This window comes from Haplochromis burtoni, unplaced genomic scaffold (genome assembly GCF_018398535.1).
Source record: "Haplochromis burtoni strain Fernald_Lab_line unplaced genomic scaffold, NCSU_Asbu1 Contig_228, whole genome shotgun sequence".
Classification (NCBI taxonomy): domain Eukaryota; kingdom Metazoa; phylum Chordata; class Actinopteri; order Cichliformes; family Cichlidae; genus Haplochromis; species Haplochromis burtoni.
In genome coordinates, this window is record NW_024582589.1 from 764789 (window position 1) to 791600 (window position 26812).

Sequence of the window (26812 nt, forward strand, 5' to 3'; positions counted from 1 at the left end):
TCCCCCCTTCTGAAACAGCTTGACAACCGCGCTCCTATTATTAACCCAGCGTGCTGTATGGCAGCGACAGGACATCTATACTACGCATAGCTGGGAGTCCGCTACGCGAGTTATTTCGGAGGTGTGTGAGTGGCAGGCCCCCACAGGGCCCGGAGCCCCCCACCCCGCCCCTCTCCAAATCCGGCCTGCTTCATCCTCCGCACAAAAGAGCAAGACGAAGAAAGGCGCCGAGTTTTCTTGGAACTGACCCCGAACACTGGGAAATGTCTAATCGCGTTAGTGATGATTTTGGATGAACGTTATTCTTCTCATATCTCCAATATGTGACGTTTGAAGAAGCTTCTTTTTAAAAACTAAAATAAAGCAAGATTTTACACACAGTGAATAAAAACTGCATTTGAACTGAATGTTAAACTCATCAGATAATCAAAAACAAATGCCAAAAAATTCCTGCACCCCAAACAGATGTACAGATCACGACATGTACCAGCAGATGGCGCCAAAGCACAAGGACCGAGCGTTTGTGCTCACTTTTCGTTAGATACTAGGTGTCGCTGTTTGCCCAAAAATCAAGTTTCTGTTATCACTTGTTCCCCGTTTTCTTTAGTAGAAGCTGGAGACTGTTGACCATTCAATAATATTAGAGTCATTACTGTCATGATGGCCTCCTCAGTGGCAACACTTGATTCTAGGAGGGTTTTGGTCTTGTTCCCAAATCAATCGATCTCTGTTAGATACGTTTTTCATCTTTTTTTGCTGGAGCCCATCCTCCCTACCCCCAACTTTGTACATTCACTGCTGTACTTTATTAAATTACAGATTTAATGCCCTTGTACTGATCCAGCAGTGCTGAAGTCACTCAAATCACCTCCAGCTGCAACATTAAAGTGACATACACGTTATTACCTAATCCAATGATATCATGTAAAGATTCTGCTTGATGTTTTGATGAGATTGAAATTCATGACCAACGTTTATCAGTGTATCTATTTCTGATCAAGTGATGCTCTGTGTGCTCTTGTGAAACATGTCTGATTCAGAGTTGTCTGAGCAGACTGCGTGGGGATGATGCTCATGTCGCTCATGCTGTACGGCAACAATAATATTTGGAGAGCTACAAGTGGCCGCGCTCTGCAGCACAAAGCGCGCAGCCTGGCCAATGAGCTCCGTCCTGCACACGCACTCAGATTTCTGTTTGACAGCGATGCTCGAGTTTAGCGCGACTTTAAAACTGAGCAGCTCAGAGAAGTTCGCGTGCAGACAGGAAACGGTGCAAGATGGGAAAGCAGCAGGGAGGACTCGCGAGTGCATAGGCTTTTAAAAGACGCATGGGCTGAGCTTGGTGCCATTGCGCACAACTTCTTGAACGGCGGACTGTCCCGAGTGGGAGCAGAGATGGCGATGCCGAGCAGTTCTTTCGTTCTTTTTACGCAGTTCTTGCTTTATTTGAAGGTGACACATTGCATGGAGGTTGATTTCTGCAGACCTGTTCGCCTGAGTCAGAAAAAGCCCGGAGTGTATTTGCACCGGCGCGCCGAGCAGATGAATGAAGATGAGATCGTGTTTAGACTTCGTGCATTCAGAGAGGATTTTTACCTCCATCTGTCTCCAGATTCCAGTTTCATTGCAGCTGGGAGTGTTTCAGCATCCGACACCTTTGCAGGCTCTGAATTCAGGGAATGCTTCTACTCCGGCGATGTCAACGCAGACCCCGACTCCTTTGCCGCGCTGAGCCTGTGCAAAGGCCTGCAGGGGGGATTCTTCTATAACGGCGTGGAATATTTTATTAGCCAGACCGAGACTGAAGACGCAGGGGCCGCTTCTGTGCGTGGAAACTCCTTCGACAGGACGCATATCATTCGCCGCCGCAGACGCCCAGCGCACTCAGCTGGAAACTTCACCAGCAGGTGTGAAGTTCCACCTGACACCAACTTCACCGTCTCCCTGGAGAGATACAAGTACATGAGAGAACTGGAGACGGACGGCTTGACCGAGACTGTGCTCAATTCCTTGGGGAGGTCTAAGAGGTTCGCCGCCGTCCCCAGGTTTGTGGAGGTGCTGGTTGTGGCAGATGAATCTATGGCTAAATTTCACGGGGATGGCCTAAAGCATTACGTTCTGACCCTCATGTCAGTAGCAGCCAGGCTTTACAAGCACCCCAGCATCCTCAACTCCATAAACATAGTGGTGGTGGGCTTCATGGTGATAAACGACGATGACAAGGGACCGAAGGTTTCCAGTAATGCTGCTCTGACTCTGCGCAACTTCTGCTCCTGGCAGAAGAAGTTAAATAAACACAGTGACAAGCACCCCGAGTACTGGGACACAGCCATTCTGTTCACCAAACAGGTAGGTCAAAGAGCCAGAGCTGCATTAGAGATGTGGGTGCTGCAGAGAACAGAACTACTGCACTCATGGATGGATGGTCAGATCCTGGAGTCTGGGGCACAAACACATACAGGGCCCCCTGTCCACTTAGACACCAAGACTAAAACACAGCTGTAGCTGAAGTAGATGCATTGTGTCATCCAGGGGTCTCAAACCTGTGGCCCGGGGGCCACTTGCGGCCCACGTCAGCCCTACTTGCTGACATGAAGAAATAACGCAGTTTGTCCCTTGTTGTCGAGTGCAATGTTAAAATAAGTTCTTTAAAAAGCCCAAAATGATTTAACATGAAGGCGACATGAGCAGAGAGCACAAACACACTGAGGCTGCGTTACTCAGTGACAGACTCACACTCATGTCTGCAGTTTGATTTGTTAAACACGAACACAACGACAGCAGCAGTGCTGCCACGTGTGCACAGAGAGCACCAGTGTGTGTTCAATGAAAGGATCCAGTTAGTTAAAACCTGTGTTCACGTTTGCAGTTTGCTCTTTTTATACAGTATTTGAAATTTTAAAAACAAACAAACAAAACTTCTTAGGAAATATTTGTGGGTGTTTTCTTGTTTATTTGTTTGTTTTTGTACTACTTGAACATAAAGTGTCCGTCCAATGAGACGACAGTGCCAGCAGTGGCCCACAGCTCATGTAAGTTTGAGACCATTGATGTAATCATTGTGTGTCTGTCTCAGGTTGTTTGATGTTTTGATTGTCTCTTTGTATGTTTGCGTCTGTTTACGTCACACAGTGAGTTTTTGTTGGGGTCGTTTGTATCTCTGTAGTCATTTACACGTCTTTGTTGGGCCTCATCGCTGTTCTTTTGGGCATCATGTGGGTTTGTGTTTCGTAGTATCTTTCGTAGTACTTTGCTCCCCTTTGCAGTTGTTGCTGATTGCTTGAGGTCGTTTCGTGTCTCTGTTTGTTTTGCTTTTACTTCACGTCTCTTTATCGCGACACTACGTCTGTCTTTTTTCTTTGCATTGCTGTTTGAAACTGTCTCTTTGCAGGAATTTAGTGTTTCTCCACCTCCTTGTAATTGTTTCACAGCTTTTTTGAGCTGTTTTGCATTTCTTTGGTGTTTCGTGTTTTTATAACTATTTGATTAGTATGTCTTTAGTGGGTGGTATAAATAGACTAGGGGCCCTGAGTTTGTAACCAGTAGTTTGATACTGACTTTCCAGCATTGCAGGGTTTCAAACACCCATTTCACACGACCACAGCTAATTAAGGTTGTCGTGTTTATCACCCCAGTTTTAAAAGGTGGCTTACTTGTTGCTTCTAGGTTTGATTGTTAGAGTGTAGAGCAAGCCTGACGACGATGCAAACTCCCAGAGACCTTAAGAGTAATCCTCAGCAGCACCAGTAGTGGCGGCAACAGTGCTTGTCTGTGACTCTGTGTCACAGGCTATCGTTATCAAGATGTGATGATAACACAAATGGCCAGTGTCACTGTGGAGACTTGTTATGATTCCTGCACAGCTGCCACATTTACCCATCACTAGTGATCAGTAGGCTCAGTATAGGTGCAGCTACATCCCAGGACTTGCACAGCTCTGCGAGTCCCCTTTTCTGTTGGCTGCTGCAGTGCGTCAGTGGAAAAGACCAGCTGAGCCAGTTCTTTCCATGAAAGACCTCGCCTCTATCTGCCTCAGCCGAATAAGAACTGGATTACTATCTGCCTGTAGTGGCCATCTTCATACTATCAAAAAATCTGTAAGAATCCAGCTAGAATTCCAATGACTCCCTCATTTATTCAAGCTGATGTAAGTTGGCACTGTCTGAAGAGTTCAGCCTGTTCACAGCTGTCAGATAATCCCATGTGGTCACCAGAGCTGTAAACACTGGCTGATTCTTACTTCTCCGTCTCTCCCTCTTCAATGCCTGCTCATTATCGGGGGTCATTTTTCCATTAGGTCCACTTTGGCTGACGGTCTGATACACGTCGGCCTCCTTTGCTTAACACGTAGCAACATACAGAAAATTTACGTCAAAAAGAATGAAAAATTGTTCCAGTGTTGGGAACCATCCCTTAATCACACTGTACACTGTTATATATAGGAAAGTCCAGGTCCAGTGCTGTTGTCCTTGTAGGGCACAGTGACTCCAGCTGCTGCACTGGAAAAAATAATGCAATAGGTTATGAAGTCTAAGATGTGTGGAGTACACATGGTTGGCAGTGTGTGTTACAGCCTTACTGGGCCAACACTGGGTTAACAAGTTCATTTTCAGCTGTCTTCATATTTACTTGGAACACACAGGTACATGAAAGCCACTTGGCCACGAAATCATTCCTGACTTGACATAATGAAGCAGAGACACAAAGAAACCTTTTCAGTGAGCCTCGTGACAGAACTTTGCTACAAAATTACTGATAATCGTTGAATTGTGGCCATTATTCCAAGAAGAAGTTCAGTGGGAAAATACAGTTTGCTGTAATGTTGAACACCAAGCAGGTGCAGCGTGTGCAGCGATGCTCTGAGCTAAAGTCAAAGTCTAATGTGGACGTAAGCAGTGGAAACGTCGTACTCATTCACCAGTCTATTTGTATTTGTTAGTGTCACTTAGTGTTCGTAGTGAGTTGTTACATTACAATCTGTGACTTGTCATGTTACTAAGTTATCAAAAATAAACAGTGTTAGCGTGGACACGTTGGTTAGACTGCACAGAGAGTGTTAGCTAGGGTTGCCAACCGTCCCTTAAAATACGGATTCGTCCCGTATTTAGAAACAAAAGTACACGTCCCGTATTGAGCTAATAAGGGACGCACTTTGTCCCGTAATACAGTGAGAATCAAAAGTAGTCTATAAATGTTAATGGAATTAACGCTTTGTTTGAAAACATAATTCCCAGCCCCTCTCCTGCTTTGTGACCAATGAGCTGACAGCACACTTATGACAATTCGAGTATGACAATTCAGATTACCGCTCATCTCATTGGTCGAGGAAAGGTCGCTTACGGAGAAAATACCGGAAGACAACAGATGACCACAACAAGAAGCATGGCCAACAGGGAAACAAACGCCGACACTGCGGTGCAAGTCTCGGACGACAGTACACCTAAAGCTGGGCAGACACTGTGCGATTTTTTCAGTCACGTTATTCAGCTCCTGCTCAAACTGCACGATTGACTCGCAGGGGTTAGAAGTTGGTAGGTCACGATGCAGGTCTCACACTATACCGCCCGATGCTCTGATGCGACCTGAGTGCTCACACTGTGCCTCCATAACATGAAGGTTATAACAGAAAATCTGTCGCTCTCTCTGTCTTTCACTCACACAGACACACCACCACCATCAACTTTGCTAAATTGCTAATGAAAAACATTGATCAGGCAGCTGTGATTGAGCAGCATGTAAATCCAACTATTTTCACGGTTGTTGTGGTCGTGATAATTTTGTGATGCCACATCGAAAAGGCTCGGATGAGCTTTCCAAAGTTCTACAAGTTGTGCCTCCATCGCTTGTGTCCAGATCACACGCTGCACAGCCGTGCTGCTCCGTCTTTTTCACCGACGTTTACGTGTTTGCGCGTGAGCAGTGTGAGCGCCTGTGGTGACACCCTCACGAGCGATTGATGATCGGGAGCTGGTCGTGAGGTGTTAATCACTTCTCGTTACCCCACGTATACTACACGACGCACGATGAAGGCCAAAATCGGTCCGATCACCAAATCGGTCGCACGACTCAAAAATCGTCTCAAAATGGGCCTAAAACCGCACAGTGTGAGCCCAGCGTTAGAGCAGCAATGTTTGTTCCCCTCAGAGAAAGGGAAGAATGGGAAAAGGAAAACACCTGGCTGGAAAAAGTTAATATGGGCATGTGCAGTGAATATCAGCGCTATGTGGCCAGAAGTGTGATAATATAACTTATTTTGTGTAATAAACAACTGCAAGGATAGATGATTACAACAAATAGATGACTAATACATAAAAGTAATACATAGATGAATAATGATGATGAGTTAAGATGCGTAATCATGGGAACAAGTGGGTTTACAAACAGGAGCAGCTGATTAGCATAATACCTCAGCTGAAGCCAATTGTACTAAATGCACTAAATGTGCACTGTTACAAGAATATTTTTCTTTCTATTGTTTTCTATTATTTTAAGTTAAGCAGGACAGAGTTCTTTTAAAGAAAGATTTACTTATATTCTCAAAAGTTAAGCATGACAGGCTTCTGTTTAAGAAAGAGACCTGTTTTACTGTGTTAATGTTGTCATTTTGAGCTAAAAATAAATGGCTAAATGATCATTTGTTTCCCATATGGTCATATCACAAAGAATATGCATCTGCTTAAATCAAATTCAAGTCAAATGGTTAAAAAAATAATTTCACACACAAAAAAAGAGCTAGAAAATTCACCACACTGGGAAGAGTGAAGACAACTGGGTCGCCCGGCCCTGGCCACGAGGTGTCCCTTATTTATTTTTCAGGGAGTTGGCAACCCTAGTGTTAGCCTATTGGCTAATGTAGCTCTGGCTGTGCTAGCTCTATCGCCATCAGGTTTGTATTAGGTAAGTGTGGTTAACCACGACACCATAGCCACAACAAATAACCAGCAACAAGCTTGGTAATGTCTCTCAGAGTGACAGTTTGAGTTGAAACCTCGGTAGTGTGGTTTCTGAGCTGTGGTGGTGGTGGCCCAGCCAAGGGACCAGAACTGTGGTACACTACTGACTCTGAGGCTCGCTTTGCTGGCAGCAAGACCAGCTAACGGATGAGGTCAGCTAGGAATCTCTGTGGATTATGATGTTTGCGGACGACGCTGGAATCTGTAGTGAGAAAAGGAAGCAGATGGAAGATAGCATGGGGAAATGCTATGGAGAGAAGATGAAAGCAGAAGTAAGGCAGTGCTGGCAGGGTGGAGTCGGTGGGGCGAGTGTCAGGGTTGATTTGTAAAGGGAAGGTTTACATTATGCTCGTGAGACTTTGTGATGTGTGACAGAAGTATTTGTAGGCAAAGAGAGGCAAAGCTGAGATGGACAAGTGTAGAGGACGGATCGCAGGTATGTTCAACAAAGCACGTTGATTGTAGAGCTGCAAGGAAGCTCCACATTTTGTAGTGAGTAAAAGAGAAAGAAGAGTTTTATAGAAATAGTGAAGGAGGACATGCAAAGGGTTGGTGTGAGAGAGGAGGATGCTGGGATATGATCTACCATGGCGACCCCTACAGAGAGCAGCCAGAAGAACAAGCAGCACTGCCATCAAAAGGTGTCATTATCACAAAATCTGAAGCACATGCAATTATCAGCCCGCGAAGATTCACGCAAATCACTCCGAAATGCACAGTCCAACCTGTCGGCTGTCTCGCTAGCTAACTTCAACATGCTCGCTGACCTAGCTGTAAGTTTGGATGCATCCTGCTCAGCAGCTGCATCCCACTGAGGCAGAGGGAGAAAGATGCTTTCCAAATCCTTAAGGGCCTTTCCTTTTCCTTCAGCCGATCGCTTGAAAAACCACACTATATAACTCATCACTTTGTAACGCTGACATTTGTTAACAACAAGCGCAGTATACACCTGAGGCTGATGGGAACGCCAGTTTTATATAAACACAGCCATAAATCAAAGCAACGACCATTTCCAAAATTTGATCCACTGGTGGTTACAGCAAGGCCAGCACCTCATGAAGCAACACATCAGTGTTCTTCTGGAAGGAACATAAACACCTCTGATACTCGATGTTGAATCTTTGCACATTGGTGCTGATTTAGGAGACGACTGAAATCCAAAGGAGAGCTCCTCTGGGGACCCTCAGTGTCACACATGGAAACCAACCCAACACTTGTTGAAATGTTTCAGTTTGGAGAAAACCACCAGTGATCTGTCCTCCTTGTTCTCAAACCACATTAACAGCATAGCTAGAAGATAACACCACAGCTGTAAATGTGGGCACAGGTGTGGGGATCATCCTGGTTTTGGAAGTTTTGTCTTGAAGTTTTTGTCTTGAAGTTTTGTTTTGAGTACAGACGACTCCTCTGTACAACTTACTTCAATCATTACACTTTTGCAATTCAATCAAATTACTTTTCTAGAACCAGCAGCCACCATAAAGGCCCACGACTGTGTTCAGTTCTGGTGAAGCAGACTGTGGAGTTTTACTCTGAATACCACTTTGAAGGAGTGCTGTGAAGTTTACATCAAGTGTAGGTTAAAGTACTGTCTGCATTTCGGGGGGAAACCTGCATTTGGTGGCATCTGGGTGCTCCGAAACTACAGGTTTTCTCTAAAATGTTGTACAGAGGGTACAACAGGACATATCAGGACAAATATATATTTAATAAAGGTGCTCAGACAACAAATAAAACACCAGACTGATTCTTATCAATATAAAAACATCAGATGTTCACATAAAACCAACAATTTACTTTGAACTGTTCTGTAAATTAAGAATGGGTGAATGTAAGCAGAGAGTAGATGGGAACAGACTTTGCGATGAACACAGTCAGATAGATTCCTGTGGATTTATTCCACTCTGCGCTGCGCTGGAGGTATATTCTTACCTCTGTACAGAAACACAAAGAGGACATCTGTGGCAGCCCATCTCCCCCGACCCTCTGCTTCAATATATTTTAAGAACAGGGAATAAGCAAACCACATGCTTTGAATTAGTTCCTTTCATGGTCTGTTCAATGTGTTGCTCAGGGCCCAGCCACACATAGCATGTTTGGAACATGGCCCGAGTCCAATCTGATTTTTCAGGCTTCCAATGAGAATAAAGAAGCACACATTTGTCTCTGTGTCACCAGGATCTTTGTGGAGCCACGACCTGCGATACGCTGGGGATGGCTGATGTTGGGACCATGTGCGACCCGAAGAGGAGCTGCTCCGTCATCGAGGATGACGGCTTACCCTCGGCTTTCACAACTGCTCATGAACTTGGTCAGAAGTTTTCTCACATTATGCACCTCATGCTAAACCAACACGACCACAGAATGACTTTTTATTTGGGGCTTGACAAACTTGTATGTGCATAATCAGTGCGCAGACTAGCCCGGCCTGTGGGACTTATTATTTTCATGATGAATTGTTGGTCTTGATCCTGGGGGACTGGTGGGTTTCAATCTGTCAAATGATTTAATTGCCTTCATCTGATGCTGTGTTTGAAAATCAGTATCATTACAATCAAAAGCAGCGCTCAGTGTTTCACCGAGCAGCCACACCATGTAACTTTGTATTCTGGCAGCTGCAAATGGCTGCTGTGAAAAATCTCAACTATTTCATTTGATATCATAAAGCAACATCTTTAACAGTCCAGCCAGTCTGTGGAAAGGAAAAGGGCAACGAAAGCACAGGAAATATTACTGGTATGTCCAGCAGTGGCTGCTAATTGTAAACTACATACATAAACTATTGTTCATCTCCGAACATTTGGGGTGGAAGTGAGTGACACGAGCAGATTCATACTACTGTTGTGTCTGTGAGTTAGCTATTAGCTACAGCAAGCAATTTAGCATAAAAGTCTGAAGATACTGGGAATGGCTCACCTGCTTCATCCAAACTCTACTGAGTACACTTTGGCACAAACAGCTAGCTCTTAGCCCTGCCCCCAGTGCTTTTCTTTGTTAGACTGGCTGTAGCCAGGTTAGCCTCATTAGCTTAGCCTCTTACGCAACCCACAAACATCACTTTGTTTTTACTCTGTCGCGGCGGGGTGCGCCGGTGTATTTGGAAATAAGACCCAAAAGCAGATGCTGACAGAGGAATTGGGTTTTAATGAAAAGCGAGCCTTTATTTGCCTGGTGGCAGGAGTTAGACATAAAAACTAAACGAACAGAAACACTGAAAAACACTGTGACTGTGATTATGGGGGGGATGACAGACGACCTGACAATAACTAAACAGAAAAGCACAGGCGAAATACACACAAGGGTGATTAGGGGAATGAAAACACACGAGGACACAGCTGATACACATGAACCTAATGACGCTACTGGGAAGTGAAACTAAATACAATGACCAAAGAACACAACACTCTTTCAAAATAAGACAGGAAACATGGAGAAAAATACAGTAATCGATGAAGTAAAACTAAAATACACACAACACTGGCTCACAGACCCAGAACCATGACATACTCTGGATAATGTTTTTATTCTGACATGACAGTTACCAGGTTATATGAAATCCTAGTTTCAATGTATTACGGTGATTGTGCACCATAATAAATTCATTTTGTAAAATTCTTCCAGAATTTGTGAAGAGCCTATTAGCTAGCTAAATTACCAGCATAAATCTGTGACTCCTAATGAAAACATAAATAGGTAATTCTTCTCCGCCTGCTGCCTTAGATAGCATTAAACTACACAAACTTGTAAAAACTCCTGAGACTGAGTGACCGCTGAGAAACCTGCTGAAAAACAGAGGGCTTTAGCCTGAAACCAGATGCACGAGTAACCCGAGAGGCCCAGGAGAGGCATTAGTTTACACTGTCCTCATATATGTTAAGTAATTACACAAGTTCCCCCTCGAAATAATCCGGTCTCATGAACGACCGCATTAAAACCACAGTTTATGTTTCTTTTTTATTTTGGAAGGCACTGCTTGTATTTAGGGAATGTAATGATTTCCTTTGGAAATAAAGTGCTCTGTTCCTGACATCAGCTTCAGATGACTGAGTAGAGCTGCTGTGTGTATGTAAACGATTTCTCTTTGCATTAATATGTTCGCATTTCTTTTTATCTCCGCACGAACTCATTGTGCTCGTGTTTTACTGAAAACAGAACCAAAATGAGTCCTCCTCTTCCCACTGTTTTCCCTCAGGCCACGTTTTCAACATGCCCCACGACAATGTGAAGGCATGTGAGGAGGTATTTGGGAAACTAAAGGACAACCACATGATGTCTCCCACGCTGATTCAGATAGACAGGAGCCGACCCTGGTCTGTGTGCAGTGCAGCCATCGTTACCGAGTTCCTGGACAGAGGTCACGGTTAGTAAACACTTCCTGCTTATGTTTCTGGACTCTGATTAACATCTAATTATGTCCAGGCGTCGTCATCCAGCTCTCAGCTGGTAGCAATCTGACTGTACCCACAAAATGTTTTTTTTGTTGATAAGCCTGTAATTTCTGCTTGATTTCATGCCAAATGATATTTCTGTTTAACATGTTTTCAATCATTTGGATTCAGTTATTGAACTGTGCCTCACAATCATATTGTTTTATTTTAAAAAGTCGGAGCAGTTTATCTAAAGCAAGTTTATCACTGGAGTGTTTAGTTAGAACCAGGCCACTTTTAAAAGGTGCACACGTAGTAATTAGTCAAATGACTTTGCAAACTATAAAGATGTTGGTTATAGAGAATTTTATATAAATACTGTTTGTCATTGCAGGGGCAACATTTTAGTGGTTTTTGACGGCTTAGCACGCCCCCCTAATGTGATCGAGGTGAAAACGAAACTCACCTGTCGTCAGGCAGAACGCGGATGCTGAGGCTTGATGTGGACCAACTGGTCACACAGTTGTTTTACATGACTGATGAACAGCCGAGGCAAGGCCACAGCATTTCATTCATATATGACGTTAAGTTGTCATCAGTTCAGATTTGATAAAAAAGTTGTACTTAACTGGTGTACGTGAAATGAAAATTCTGGATCCTTGTCCAGAAATCTTCTTTTTCTGATGGATCACTCGGTTTCTTCATTTCTAGCCAAGAGCAAATTTCTAAAAGACAAGTTAACAGAGTGATTAGTGTTATTTGCCGGTCAGACATCAGTAAGAGACATGGTGGACGTCCCATCTGGATTCTGTTGATTTTCAGTCTGGGTTCTGTTTCCTGTGGTCTTCATGTTTCATTCTTTGGATGAGAGTTTGTTTTTTTACTACATGTTAGAGATTTGAGCCAGAATCAGAGAAAACCACTGACTGTATGTAAACAATGTACATAGACCTCATGATATCACCTGTTTGTTGTTGGGGGCTGCAATCTTCACCCATCCTCTTCTTCTTATGTGGTGCTGAACGATACGCCAGCTATCAATCATGAGGTGAAAGGTGCAGCCTGTGCCACCACTAGGTGCACGTCTTTGGACAGTGGGGAGATGCCAGAGTACCTGGAGAGGACCCGCGCAGGTAGAGGAGAACATGCAGGTGTTGGATTTGAAGACCTTAAATTAGTGATTGAGACCATAAAGTCATCATGAAGATTTCTCCGGTGAGGCCATGGATCAAGAGAGCCGAGGACGTTTCTCATATGTTATGGAATATATGATGGTTCCAAGTTTACCTTAATGTAGCAATAACTGCCAAGGACATGAGAAGTATAATATCGATGCATTTATTATGGAATATTACTTGATATTAGAGAACACAGGTGGACATTCTTGCTTCAGCAGGCACAGCTATTCAATTCTGAAGTTGTAACCTCACACATAAACTTTCATAAACTTCCTCCTACGCTCTCTGGATAAGGAAACACATTATGTCTATCTACAAGCTGCCGGCTGTCCTCCAGCCAAAACACCCAGTGCCATCAGTGGAGTGAGGTCATTGTAGTCCTACAAGCTCCAATAAGACTAACCTTCTCTCAGGCCTTCCTGAACAGTGAAGCAGCATCTGACAGACTAGTGCTGTCACAATAACCTGGACCTAACGGGAATAAAGAAACAGTGGAGTTTGGAACTCAAAGCGCACTGAGCTGTCGGTCCTCTGCCTGCACAGAGAGGAGGTAGAGAGGGAATATGTGGTAGGTGTGAGTATCTTCACAACAGATCGTCACATTCAAATCCATCGTCTGCATCAACACCTGCTGACTCAACTTTTCTCAGGCTGCGTCCACGCTGGCCAGGATAGATTTGAAAACGGCGTTTTTGTCTGAAAACAATCGGCATCCACACTATCGTTTTCTGTCGTTTTCACAGAGTTGTGCGTCCACATTGAAACAGCCCAAAACGCTCACATTTTATTACTGCGCACGCGTGAAACGCAAGAAGATTCGACCTGCCTCGTTTCTGTCTTATTTACTTTCCGGCTCTTTGAAACGTCGGCAAAATGTTGAGGAAAAGCAGCGAGTTTTTTAAATGGACTAACAACGAGGTGGAGTTGCTGCTGCGAGTAACACAAAAGTACAAAGGTGCAAAAGCGAGTGAGAATACTAGGGCTGACAAAACTGAGAGCAAACAAAACAACTGCTGTATAACGCCCTCCGCTATCTTAGGTTAATTGGCCACGTGACTGCATCACATAACTAAAGTGCATCATCGTTTTTGAAAGTCTCTGTTTTCGCTGTCCACACTGCGACGCAAAAGCACCGTCTTCAAATGAATTCGTTTTCGGGAGCGTTTTCTAAACACTGCGTTTTCCTTCGGGGAAAACGGCGTCTCAGTGTGGACGGGCGGCCAAAACGCAGAGAAGATGATGCGTTTTCAAACGAAAGCGCATTAGTGTGGACGTAGCCTCAGTCTTCAACACTCCTGACCTGCTGCCGTGTGCTGAGGTTGACCAGCTGCTCACAGCGAACAACAAGAATCCACAGCAGGTGGTGACGGCGTCACAGCTCCCCACTGACTCCAGCTGTTTTACAAAGGACCCCACTCACTGTGAACATCACCTGTTCTTTCCTCCTGCCTTCTTGGAGGACGTACAGCTCACACATTAAAAATACAGATTCTATATTATGTTATTGTTGTATAATAAAATGTATTATTTTCCTTTTCCAGTATTATTTGTACCTGTGTTTACCTTTCTCTCAGTTTATTTTACACGTCCTGACGTACAGCAGAGAAGCAGGACGCTTTTTCACTGTAACACTGTTATAATGACAATACACATTTGTTCTATTCTGGATTATAAATACACCAACAGAGTGATTAACCATCCTGAGGGTGACTGTAAGTGAAGTCATTAAATGTACTAATTTATTATATCACCCCTAATCTCCAGCTACCAACGACTGCCGTTCCTAAAACAAGCAAATGAACCTGAACAAGCTAACAGTACTGAGTCATTAGCTTAAACTAAACACGATCAGGCATCTGCACCGTCTCATGCAGAGCACACTCTGCTTGTTCACACATTATTTATAAGTTCAAGCAGTGCCTGTCTTCCATAGGCTTTGATGCTGCAGGTTTAAGTCCGACATAATGTTAAACGTGCATCATTGTTTATCTCCCTGCCAGGACCTTACATTAACTTACCTAAATGTACCTCAGCGTCAGTGTCATATAAAACAAATCAAAATGAATGCATGAGGTGAACGTACACTGGTTACATTTTCAATTAAATTTCCACTGACTGATGAAGCTCAGTGACCTCGAATGAGTTTTCACACGTTCAGGTGACAGGAAGCATCATCCAAGTCCCGATGTCCCGTCCACAGCTATGTTATGACGCCAAAAACTGAACTCGATGTTTCGGAGAATAAAGGTCGCGTCAGACCATCACTTGCAAGGGGAGAAATATAGACGAGGTTTTTGCAAAGACAAATACGGATAATAATGAACAGGAGCCCAAAGAACAGCGTGGCCGTGCAGGCAGACCGGCTTTGTCAGAGCCTGTTTCCTGTTTTTAAACACTTCCCATACAGTTCTGTACATTTAAACTGTGTTTCTTTAGTGACATAGTGAACACGTCAGACTCTTATCCTCCGTGACATTCATTCAACTTTCATGTCGCAGCTGTTTTTCAACTATGACCGGACTCTGAGAAAAGAGGACCGGCAACATTCAATGCTGAAATGTTTGAATTTATTGACAGCCATGCTTCTTTCCACCTGGTAAACACAAGTGCACAATTTACATTTCTTTCATCTGTTCTGTGTTTGCTCTCGTCACCGCCTCACATCCTCATCCCATTTTTAGCTGCAAAGTGTTCGTATGCTAGCTGCAGACTTTGTTTGGTACTGGGTAGGTGATGTAGTGTAGTGCACACATTTCCTGCTGCACAAAATGATGAGAGTAAAGAGACTGAACCAAAACATTCAAGGGTGTAAGAAACAGTGAGCTCAGTGAACAGCTACAAACATTTGTTAGTGCATAGATAAACTACATAACAGGTTTTTCTCAATCAGCATCACCTACATGCAAATAAGGCTTTTCTCCTTTTGTAATAATATTGATTAGCTATTTAAAGAAACTGATCACTCCACGAATAAAGCTTTGCTGTTACTCTCGGTGTGTTTCTAGGAGACTGTCTGCTGGACCAGCCTCAGAAGCAGCTGACACTGCCCGACAACCTGCCCGGCTCCAGCTACAGCCTGCACCGTCAGTGTGAGCTTGCATTTGGCCCCAGCTCCAAACCCTGCCCTTACATGCAGCCCTGCTCCAAGCTGTGGTGCACAGGAAAGGCCCGAGGACAGCTGGTCTGCCAAACTCGACATTTCCCCTGGGCCGATGGCACAAGCTGTGGCAACGGCAAGGTTTGCTACCAGGGGGCTTGCTCTGTGAAGAACAGCACTGAGCACATCAAGGTGAGACGGGGTGTGGAAAGAAAGCAGCATCCCATCCTGCTCCAGCATTTTTGTCACAGACTAGTGAACAGCTTTGATCGTTCTTTTGTCTCAGGTCGATGGTCGGTGGGGGAAGTGGGGTTCATTTGGTGACTGTTCCAGAAGTTGTGGAGGGGGAGTTCAGCTGGCCAGAAGACAGTGCAACAACCCTGTCCCTGAAAACGGAGGCAAATACTGCTACGGCCTTCGTGTCAAGTACCGTTCCTGTAACCTCAGCCCTTGTCCTGACACAGGTACGCTGATCCTCGGACCATTCACCATAAAAATAAACCTTAGCAACCATAACTGAGTATTTTTGTCCAGTGATGGCAAGTAATTCAAACAGAAGGTGGCAAAATCCTGCAATAAATCCCCCAAGGAGGGCTCCTTAAGCCTATATCCAAGTATTAGATTAGCATTAGATTAAAATGCAAAGATGTGTTCAGTATTTTTAACATTTTCTTCAGTTTTAGTCAGAAAATTTAAAAACAGTCAGGGAGGTGTATAAATACCTCATAGACTTTGCTTTGTCATTTTCCTGTTAGCTTACTTGCTAACAGTTTTCATAAGCACAGAAACAGCAGCATTAATGGGACTAGCTAGTGCTAACCTGGTACGACAGTTTCTGATCTGTGTTCGAAGAAATTAAGTCAGCTCAGCATTAAGATTATTTAATTAATGAAAAGTTAGTTGGTTCTTAAGTAAAACGGCACTGCTGCAAGCTAACAGCTGGCTAGCTTAGAGCTCATTCACACAGGCCTAGAGGCTGGTCGAGGACCCTTTCACAACCTCATTTACTCTGGACCTGTTGCTGTCTGTCACCAGGTGGAATCAGTCACACAACCTCCAAACTTTAGTTTCTATAAAACATGCCACGATGTCAGATATTAACCACAGAGCAGCAGTGAAACTTGAAAACGTGCTACAAATCGGAAATGGAGAATGTTTGCTTTCAAAGTAAAAGTGCCTTACCACTAAATCCAGCAAAACAGTCAACTTTTAATTTGAAGGCAGATTAAATGTCTGATTTGTATCCCACTCTTCACAGTTTCAGTGCTGCTTAGCCAACGGGTCAACCAGTTTTACACAGCAACAGCAGCAAACACCAGCAATGCTAACTGTCCTTTTGTAGTGCGTGGCTGCGGCTCCAGCAATCAGTTTTACAGAGGCTGCCAATGACTGCCTCCAACCAGTTGGGGAATAGTCAAAGGAGCTTGCAAAGAAAAGCGTCTGGACTTCTTTAAGTTACTTGAAGACGTTTCACCTCTCATCCGAGAAGCTTCTTCAGTTCTAAGGTCAAATGGTGGAGAGTCCCAGATATAAACCTAGTGGGAGTATCCCCCCACAGAGGGACAAAAGGACCCCCTGATGATCCTCTAATCGCCTGAGCCAAGGTGGGAAACTGGGTGTGGGTCCCAATCAGCCAGAGTTTCGGGTGAGTTCATTGTGAAACCTGGCCCCACCTTATCATGCGAATTCCTGAGGTCAGATGGCCCAGGATGTGAGTGGGCGTTAAGGCGTCTGGGAAGGGATCTCAAAACTGGATTATAGATGGCAGAGAGTTGGTGTCGTAAACCCCCGCCTCTGTTCAAAGATGGTCGCTCACAGTGGACATAGATGGCTTCTTTCACTCCTCTTTCAAACCATCTGTCCTCTCTGTCCAAAATGTGAACATTGGCATCCTCGAAAGAGTGCCTTTATCCTTGTAGATGCAGATGGACTGCTGAGTCTTGTCCTGTGGAGGTGGCTCTTCTGTGTTGTGCCATGCGCTTGTGAAGTGGCTGTTTGGTCTCTCCAATGTAGAGGTCTGGGCATTCCTCGCTGCACTGTACGCATACACCTAGGATGGGTAGCGGTGTCCGGTGCCATGATGGCACCGGTTCTGACATAAACGGTAGTAACCAGACCGAAAAGCAGCGCACATTTCGGTGCTTTATTTCGGTGCTTTTTTTCCTGAGCTGTGATACACTTCTAGCCAATCATTTTACGTTTCCGAGGATAGTAGGCGGGCCAGGTACGTACGTTCTTTTAGAGCAGAGCTACAGATTAAAAATGCCCAAGGCGAAGCGGTCAAAAGTCTGGCTGTACTTCACAGCAAAATATGCAAACTCAGCAGCAACAAGTGCTTTAAGCTGATACTGTGATACTGTCAAAGGAAGTAACACCTCGAATCCGATGAAACACCTGGCGACGCATAGCGTTTTTTTTTAAAAGCCGAGAAATGCGCCGTATTTGATGGCAGCAGCAGCCGTTCTTCTCTGCGTGAGTAGCTTAATGTTGTTCGTGTGTAATTTACGTTGAGTAGGCTAACCACGTTATTACATTAATGCATGTAAGGTGAACTAGCAAACATCATCATAGCTACATGCGGCTGTCTTCTTGTTTGATGGCAGATACTCCCTTCACCCTGGCCAAAAAGGCTAAAATGACCAAAGAAAAAGAGGGAAACAGCTAAACATGAGAGGTTTTTGGACAAAGTTTGTGTTTTTTCCATTGTTTAAGCACTGCTTCCAGCCAAGAGTGATACCATATATGCCCCATAGCTGAATATGAGAGGTTTTTGGACCAATTTTGTATTCTCCATTCTTTAAGCACCGGTTTGAGCACCGGCACCGTTTCAAAAGTACCGATTTGGCACCGGTATCAGATAAAACCTAAACGATACCCATCCCTATACACCACATTGTTAAGTCTGTGTTTTGGCGTTTTGTCTTTCGGGTGAACCAGTTTTGTCTGAGCGTGTTGCTGGGTCTGAAATGCACCGGGATGTCATGCTTGGAGAAAACTCTCCTGAGTTTCTCTGATACACCGGCTACATAGGGGATGACAATGTTGTTGCGTCTGTCCTTCTTATCCTCCCTCGCTGGTGTCTGGTCTTCTTTTCTGTGCCTCTTTGCTGACTTTAAGAAGCCCATTTAGGATAGCCGCACGTTTTGAGTGCTTCCTTTACATGTGTGTGTTCCTTCTTTTTTCCTTCAGGCTTAGAGGGAACATGTTCTGCCCGGTGGTGTAGGGTCCTAATTACTCCAAGTTTGTGTTCCAGAGGGTGATGGGAGTCAAAGAGGAGGTACTGGTCCGTGTGTGTGGGCTTCCGGTAAACTTCGATGTTGAGGTTGCCGTTCTCTTCAATGTGCACAGCGCAGTCCAGGAAAGGCAAACAGTTGTCCTTTGTGTCTTCCCTGGTGAACTTGATGTTTTTATCCACAGCGTTAATGTGCGCAGTGAAGGATTCCACAATGAACTCACCCGAAACTCTGGCTGATTGGGACCCACACCCAGTTTCACACCTTGGCTCAGGCGATTAGAGGATCATCAGGGGGTCCTTTTGTCCCTCTGTGGGGGGATACTCCCACTAGGTTTATATCTGGGACTCTCCACCATTTGACCTTAGAACTGAAGAAGCTTCTCGGATGAGAGGTGAAACGTCTTCAAGTAACTTAAAGAAGTCCAGACGCTTTTCTTTGCAAGCTCCTTTGACTACAATGACCTGGATGACTGAGAACCTTCACAGACATCTAATTTGAGGCTGTTGCTTCATTTCCAGATAAAAGCTTCCGCGAGGAGCAATGTGAGGCCTTCAACGGCCTAAACCTGAACACCAATCGGCTGGGCTCGTCTGTGGTTTGGGTTCCCAAATATTCAGGCATCTCTCCCAAGGACAAATGCAAGCTCATCTGCCGTGCCAATGGGACCGGATACTTCTACGTCCTTGCTCCAAAGGTATGCATCTGATTTTCAGCCGTTCCACTCAGGAAACAAGTCTGATTGTATCTGTTTCTATCAACTCTTTCTTAACACATTGAAAAACGTGTTCAAGAACACAAATTATGTTCATTAAATGAAAGATAAGTGATGGCTGTACACAGTACAAAGATCAGCACTGCTAGCTTTCATTACGCTGCAGTTAATTTCAAAATGAAAGTCCTGCCACGCTTGTATCTGTGTAACGAGCTCAGACATGACACCGGCCTATCAACTATTATGCTTCATAATGAATCTGAACTCCTCAGTGTTTAACACTTCAGAAGTCAGGAGTCAAAACCTGATGGGACGCTGAAGCATTGAGTTAGAAAGGTTGGTGTGTCACTGCTTGGCCTTATTCACAGTTTGGGAGATGATGGTTACGTCCATTACTTTTAAAGTGACAGGTGATGTTTTGGTGGCAGCAGAGAATCAATAGAGTGGTGAGAAAGTCAAAGATGGAGAGACAGAATCACTGCACAGCTGTGGCTTCTCAGCAACCTTTTATGAAATCAGCAGAAATACAAGCCAACGTCTCACTGACATGGTGTGGCAATCAGTCTGGGGAAGCTTCTTGGTTTGTAGTGATTTATGGCTCTGCTTTATTTAAAGTAAAGGCTGGTAGCTCTCTCTGACGTGTGTATTCATGCATGATGTGAATGTGGCAGGTTGTGGATGGGACACCCTGTTCCCCGGACACTACGTCTGTGTGCGTTCAGGGAAAATGCATCAAGGCAGGCTGTGACGGCAAGCTGGACTCTAACAGGAAGTTTGATAAGTGTGGTGTATGTGGTGGGGACAACCAAGGCTGCAAGAAGGTCTCAGGATTGTTCACCAAGCCAGTGTAAGTAATCCCCACATACAAATTTTACCTAGTACATTGCTCCATGTGACAGAATGTTTCTAAATTCAGTACATCAGCAAAGTGGAATCAAATCGTAAAGATAAAGTATCGATTTTGATAAAAAGCTTCAAACAAAGACACAAATGTTACATTTCAACCCATATTTAATCTGAAAGACTCGCTGTACATAAACACAATTCACCTCCTAAATAAGAAGTTCTGCTATACTTGGCACCCGAAAACAGGAAATGAAAGCTTGTGTTTAGAGAGTAGTTGGCTGAAGATGTACTGGTAAGACTGGTTCTGGTAGAAATGGCACATGGTCTTATTCTGGATTCTGTCATTGTGCTAAGTTTAGTTGTTTGCATTGTGCACTAACACATGGGACCTAATTAGTTTGTATTAATGATATTTTGGCACTTGTAATTTAAAACCACTCGGTTGGACATCATCAGTGTTTGACACCTTTTCATTTGCAGCCATGGCTACAACTTTGTGGTGATGCTGCCCGTTGGGGCGTCCAACATTGACATCCGTCAACGGGGCTACCGAGGAATGGTCAGCGATGAAAACTACTTAGCCGTGAAGAACCGCCACGGGAAGTACCTCCTGAACGGCAACTACGTGGTGTCAGCTGTTGAGCGTGACCTGCTGGTGAAGGGCAGCCTGCTGCGCTACAGCGGTACCTCCACATCTGTGGAGATCCTTCAGGCCACCAGACCCCTGGTGGAGCCTCTGACTGTGGAGGTGCTCTCTGTGGGGAAGATGACTCCTCCCAGAGTACGCTACTCCTTCTACATCGCTAAGGAGAGCAAGGAGGAGAAGACTCTGTGGAAAGAAGAAAAAAGTCATAAATCACAGAACAGTGTCTTGGCTGATAACAACAAAATTGAGTCTAAGAAGCAGGTGATGGGGAAGAGACCCGTGAGTCACTGGGTGACAGGTGGATGGGATTCGTGCACAGTGACTTGTGGGAGTGGTCTGCAGAAGAGGCTGGTACAGTGCCAGAGTGTGGATGGACATCCTGCTGTGGACTGTGATGGTGCTGACCGGCCCGTGTCAGTAAGAGCATGCGGGGATCCGTGTCCCATGTGGGATGTTGGGACTTGGTCTCACTGCTCCAAGTCATGTGGGAGGGGCTTTAAAAGGCGGCCGGTGCGCTGTATTACCGAGAACGGCCTGAATCTGCCCAGAGAGCACTGCTCTGGGAAAAGGAAGCCTCAGGAGCTGGACCTGTGCAATCTGAGGCAATGCTAGAGCTGAGCAGGCGCAGCCTGGGGGGTTACCTTCGGCAGTCAAGTGAACCTTTAGCCCTAATCAGCATGATAATGATTCATTTGCTGTGTCAGGTGACTGTTACTGTGACTGAAGGGGCTACACCAGAGAGGGCTGTCTTCCATGGTCTGAAGGACAGACATTTATTCCCTAAGAGAAAGGAAGGAGACTGCCCCCTCCCAAACTGTCGAACCTGCAGCGGGAGGTTTGACTCGTGGTTTGTCTACCTCTTCCAGGATCGATGACGTGATGCCTGCATATACAAAAGACCTTCTAAGACTTAGAGTTTGCAGCAGAGCTGCTGCATCCTCAAAGACTCCGTTATGCACATAAAGACTTTTAATCGCTGTCGGAAACGTTCAAAAGACTTGTAAACACAGCACTCACAAACTTCTTGGTATACCTACACAGGGTGAGATCTCAAAGCAAGGAAATTAAAGTTTGTGAGATTCGATCTCAAAAGCATTACTGTGCTGTGATGATGTCTTGCCTGTGTACTAGACTTCTCTCAATACTGAGGAACTGATGAAAATGTGAAACATGGTACTGTATATGTCACATTTAAGGCCTCCTTGATCCATGCAGTTTCTACATGTTCGCTTTCCTTTTAGTTACTGGTGTGTGCGATGGGCTGTTGTCTGATATGGACAAATGAAACACAGAACTCAGCTTTACATGTCTCCAAAAAGAAACAGATCCAGGTCATTAGTGGCTAATATGACTCTTTAGGGTTAGCGACGGGTTTAAATAGCACAGAAACTCAGAAAGTGTTAGGGTGACATGGTGGTGTGGTGGATCCTGATTGGTTCAAATCCAGTCTGGTCCTATCTGTGTGGATTTCGGGTGTGTCTCCCGTGTCTGTGCGGTGGACACACAGATTAACTGGCGATTCTAAATTGACCGTGCGCGTGTGTTTGTCTGTCTCTGTACGAGCCCTGTCACAGAGTGAAATTTTGCGTTAAGTTTTCCTTTCACTCTGGATGGCTCACAGGTGACCTGGTGGATGATGAGAGGTTAGCTAAACATCAAAGAATTCCTGAATTAATGACCAAAGTATTAGTAAGTTTCGAGCTGAGCTGAAATCATATTCTATACAGTGAATGTAGTCGGTCAGTATGATGCTGTTTCTAATGTGTGTGTCTTTTGTGCATAGAGCAACAACACATGTTCAGCTGCTTCTTCTATGTTGCCAAAGACCTGTAAGCTGGCACAAAGCCTTAGCACAGTGAAACACAGCTCTCTGCAGAGTGGTTTTCATATCTGTCCTCAACCTGAAGCTGGCTTGGTACTGACAAACCCTGACCTCCAGGAGGCTTTAGATCAGGTAAAAACTTGAAATGGTGGATTGATAAATTCATGAACTAATGCTGTTCACCCCACTCACCCTCAGAAATAGAGTCAAATTCCATTTGTGTTCCTTTAGGTAACCCCTGCATGAATATACAAACTAGGACTAAATACCTGGACCTCCAGGTAACTTTGTGTATCTTTTAAAGTACATATATGTTCTTATACATGAAAGCATACATGGCTGCACGGCTTCTTCACGTATGTAAACACATTCAGTAAAACCTTCAAATCTAAGATTAAAATGATTATTTTACAGGTTTCCTTATTTTTTTAACACATTCAGATTTCAGAAGGTGATGGTCGGCCAAAGTTGACTTTTCTGTAGATGCACTCATGTCGTCCCAATTAGTCAATATTAGTATACACTAAATGTACACCTAATAAAAGGCTATAGTTCACCTGGTTAAGCAGAAAACCCATATGAAAATGTGCCTGTGTTTGTATCGGCCGCAGACCATTTTCTGCAGATTATTCCCGTCGCTTTGTGGCTGCATCCCTCCAGTTACATGGTTTAGGACTAGACACTCCATAAAGAACAAACCACAAGGGACCACAAAAGAAACGATCAGCTGTACCCACTGTACCTTTAAATGTACAATAATGTACTTCATTTTCTAAGTGAATTTAGCATTTTGACTGGTTTACCAGACAAAACTAGTGACGTGAATCCACTGCCTTATGTTTGCCTGCATTTTACAGACCAAACAATAGACGTTTGTAGTTTGCTTCCTTCCTCAGTAAAGCTTCTACAGATTATGGAAATTAATCCGTTATTGCAAAAAGAAATCATAACTGTCTTGCTATGTTATCACTACGTCTAAACCAGTTATGACAGCAATGTAATTTTGATGTAAACTGGAGCCTAAGAAATGCTTCAGTGACAGACTTTGTGGGAAGAACCATTCAAGCTGCTGCTTCCAGTTGCTCTTCGAGGGATTAGTGAATTTGAACTCAACAGAAAGGTTCAGTGGTAAAAGCAGCAGAAATCCCTCCAAGTCAAAATAAGACCTGAATGCACTGTGAGAATCTCCCGAAAGCACTTTGTGTATGAAAAACAAAACACTTGTGCAACTGCTTAACAACATGGGGCCAAGAATGTGGAATATAACACAAGCATCTTTCGACATGGTGTCCAGTTTAGTTTGCTGTGCAGACAGTCCAAGGTTTCACATTTTAGGTCGCCTGCAGACACTGACAGATGGGCCATGCTGTACATTTATCTGTGGACATGATACATTTGTCTTTAGTCCCCTGGGAAAATTCCTGGGATGAAAATCTAGCAGGATAGATATATTTCTACTGACGAGCCACATCCTCGACTGGACACAGAATGAGTAAGCTCAGAGACGATAGCAGGACAATGGAGCACTAAAACTGCACGCAAAAAATAAGTCAATAATAATATTTGTAATAAATTTATATAGATAAAATATAAATAATAATGGATTGGATTTATATAGCGCTTTTCAAGGCACCCAAAGCGCTTTACAATGCCACTATTCATTCACTCTCGCATTCATACACTGGTGGTGGCAGCTACAGTTGTAGCCACAGCTGCCCTGGGACAGACTGACAGAAGCGAGGCTGCCATATCGCACCATCGGCCCCTCTGGCCAACACCAGTAGGCAAGTCGGGTAAAGTGTCTTGCCCAAGGACACAACGACCAGGACAGAGAGCCCAGGGATCGAACCGGTGACCTTCCGGTTACAGATGCGATTCCCAACCCCTGAGCCACGGTCGCCCAAATAAGACTCCCTACCAGAGAATTTACTTAAAGAACAGAGCATTAAAAGTAAAATGCCAGCAGCAGAAATAGTCAAAGAAAACCTCAGTAGATACAAACTGCAGTTTTTAATTGTTGTTTAAAAGTTATCCAAACTTAGCTGTGTGAGAACTCACTCTCTGTAAATCACGAATTAACTCTGATTAACCACAATGTGTCAGGTTGGCAAAACCACAGCGTGAGCCATTATCCACGATGGGAGAAACCCTGGACCAGTGATCAACCTTCCCAGCAGTGGCCAGCTCACCAAAGTTAAGAGTGTGTCAGTGAGTCACACAGGAGGTCACAAAAGACCTCAGAACAACATTAAACTGTTAGCAGTCGGACGTACCGCCCACGGGACATTGGATGGTTTAGGGGACTAATAGGACTGCTAAGGGGTTAAAGAACTGCAGGCCTCAGTTAGCTCGGAGGTCATGATCCAACCATATGAAAGAGGCAAAGGAGAGTTCAAGGAGAAAACCTCTGCAGACCAAAAAGAACATGTAGGATGGTCTCACATTGTCCACAAACATCTCGATGAGCCCCAAGTGTGGACTGATGAGACAAAAACTTTTTGGAAAGTTCAAGTCTCAGTATTTGGTGTCAAACTAACACAGCCTTTGATAAAAGGAAACGTCTTGGTGTTGGGAGTGTGTCTGGTCTGCTTTGCCAACACTGATGGAATCAGGAAATCTGCTGAAATCCTGAAGGCGAATGTCCGGCTGTCAGATGGTCCCTCAAAGTCCACTTGAGCCAAAATGACCTGAAACGCAGGACGTTAGTGTCTGGACCTGAATCCAGCTGAGATGCTGTGGCATGACCTTAAACAGGATGTAATTTCTCCAGTGTAGCTGAATTAAAACAATTCGGAAAGAACTGACAAGTGGGCCAAAATCCCTCCACAACAATGTCAAACACTCGTTGTTAGTTTGTGCAAACACTTGATTGCAGCCAAGTGTGGCCCAACCAATGTTTAGGTTTTTACTTTTTCACCAGAGGCCAGGCAGCTTTTGTCCCTGTTGTCTCGTAATAAATCAAATCATTATTTAAACTGCATTTTCTATTTACGGTCATCTTGGTCTGCTATTAAATGTGTTTAATAATATAACACAACATGTGACAAACATGCAACAGGAAGGGAACGATTTTTTTGTTGTTGTTTTTGCTCATTTATTATATCTGCCTACATTCATAACACAACATTTTGGACCGTTTCCTCCAGTGTTACATTTTATTCTTTGTGGTTTACAAAAAGAAAAATGTGTTTTCCTGATGAAGCTTATGGAAACAAACGGATCACATGTATCACCAAGCAGCTCCTGTTGTTTTTCCTCCCTGGTGTAGCTTTAACATGTGTTGTTGAACAGAGAGTTGATCCACGGCGTGCTGGTATGTCTGTACTCGCCATTATCCTCGCAATATTCACCAGACCACTAGCAAACCATTTACGGGTGTTACAGAACTATGGTTTCCCTTTCACATTAATTCCTTACATGCATTTTGGCAGTTCTTCTATTACAAATTGAAACGTCTGCATGTTAAACGTGTGAAAATTCCAATCAAATACGTAGATACTAAGACGTTAACCCTCTGGAGTCTGATTGGTGGTTAGTAATGACCCCAGCTCCAACCCAAATCCCAACCTGAGACAATGACGCAGTTCATTTTATTACGCTGGTCTCACAGGTCTGTCCAATCAGATAAGGAGGAAAATAATAACCTTAACTGACTCACATCAAAGACTGTTCACGTCTTTCTTCCAAAACTGGCTGTTTTGTCTTTAAATTAAATATTTAAAGTATAAGATTAGTCTGAAGTCGGGTTCAGCTGTTGCTCTACTTTGAATCATAAATTCATGCATGATGATGAAATGTTGGGTTTATTGGAAGTTTGCATTGATCGACTCTGTCCTTTAACAGAAACCTTTTTTGCGTTTGTTTAGAGGGACCAGTTACACCATCTAAATGGGTTTTAATGTTATTTTTATTATTCATGCACATATAATATTGTTTTAACTGTTGTCCCTTGTAT

The 26812-nt window shown here is 44.1% G+C and overlaps 1 protein-coding gene across 1 annotated transcript; it reads left to right on the top strand.

Annotated features, from left to right (window-relative positions):
- The first annotated feature begins 88 nt into the window (after positions 1 to 88).
- On the top strand, positions 89 to 24493 carry LOC102306340 (A disintegrin and metalloproteinase with thrombospondin motifs 15). Its single transcript, XM_005937413.3, has 8 exons — positions 89 to 2349; positions 9132 to 9264; positions 11146 to 11313; positions 15504 to 15787; positions 15882 to 16059; positions 19350 to 19525; positions 20215 to 20390; positions 20870 to 24493. Exons 1-8 carry the CDS (start codon positions 1396 to 1398, stop codon positions 21645 to 21647), a joined length of 2847 nt encoding a protein of 948 aa, XP_005937475.1. The 5' UTR covers positions 89 to 1395; the 3' UTR covers positions 21648 to 24493.
- The last annotated feature ends 2319 nt before the right edge of the window (positions 24494 to 26812 follow it).

Excerpts from the sequence above, each read along its gene's own strand:
- LOC102306340 (XM_005937413.3), top strand. The coding sequence starts at position 1,396 with ATGGCGATGCCGAGCAGTTCTTTCGTTCTTTTTACGCAGTTCTTGCTT. Across the intron at positions 9,265-11,145 it reads CACAACTGCTCATGAACTTG|GCCACGTTTTCAACATGCCC; the intron begins GTCAGAAGTTTT and ends GTTTTCCCTCAG. Across the intron at positions 20,391-20,869 it reads GGATTGTTCACCAAGCCAGT|CCATGGCTACAACTTTGTGG; the intron begins GTAAGTAATCCC and ends TTTCATTTGCAG.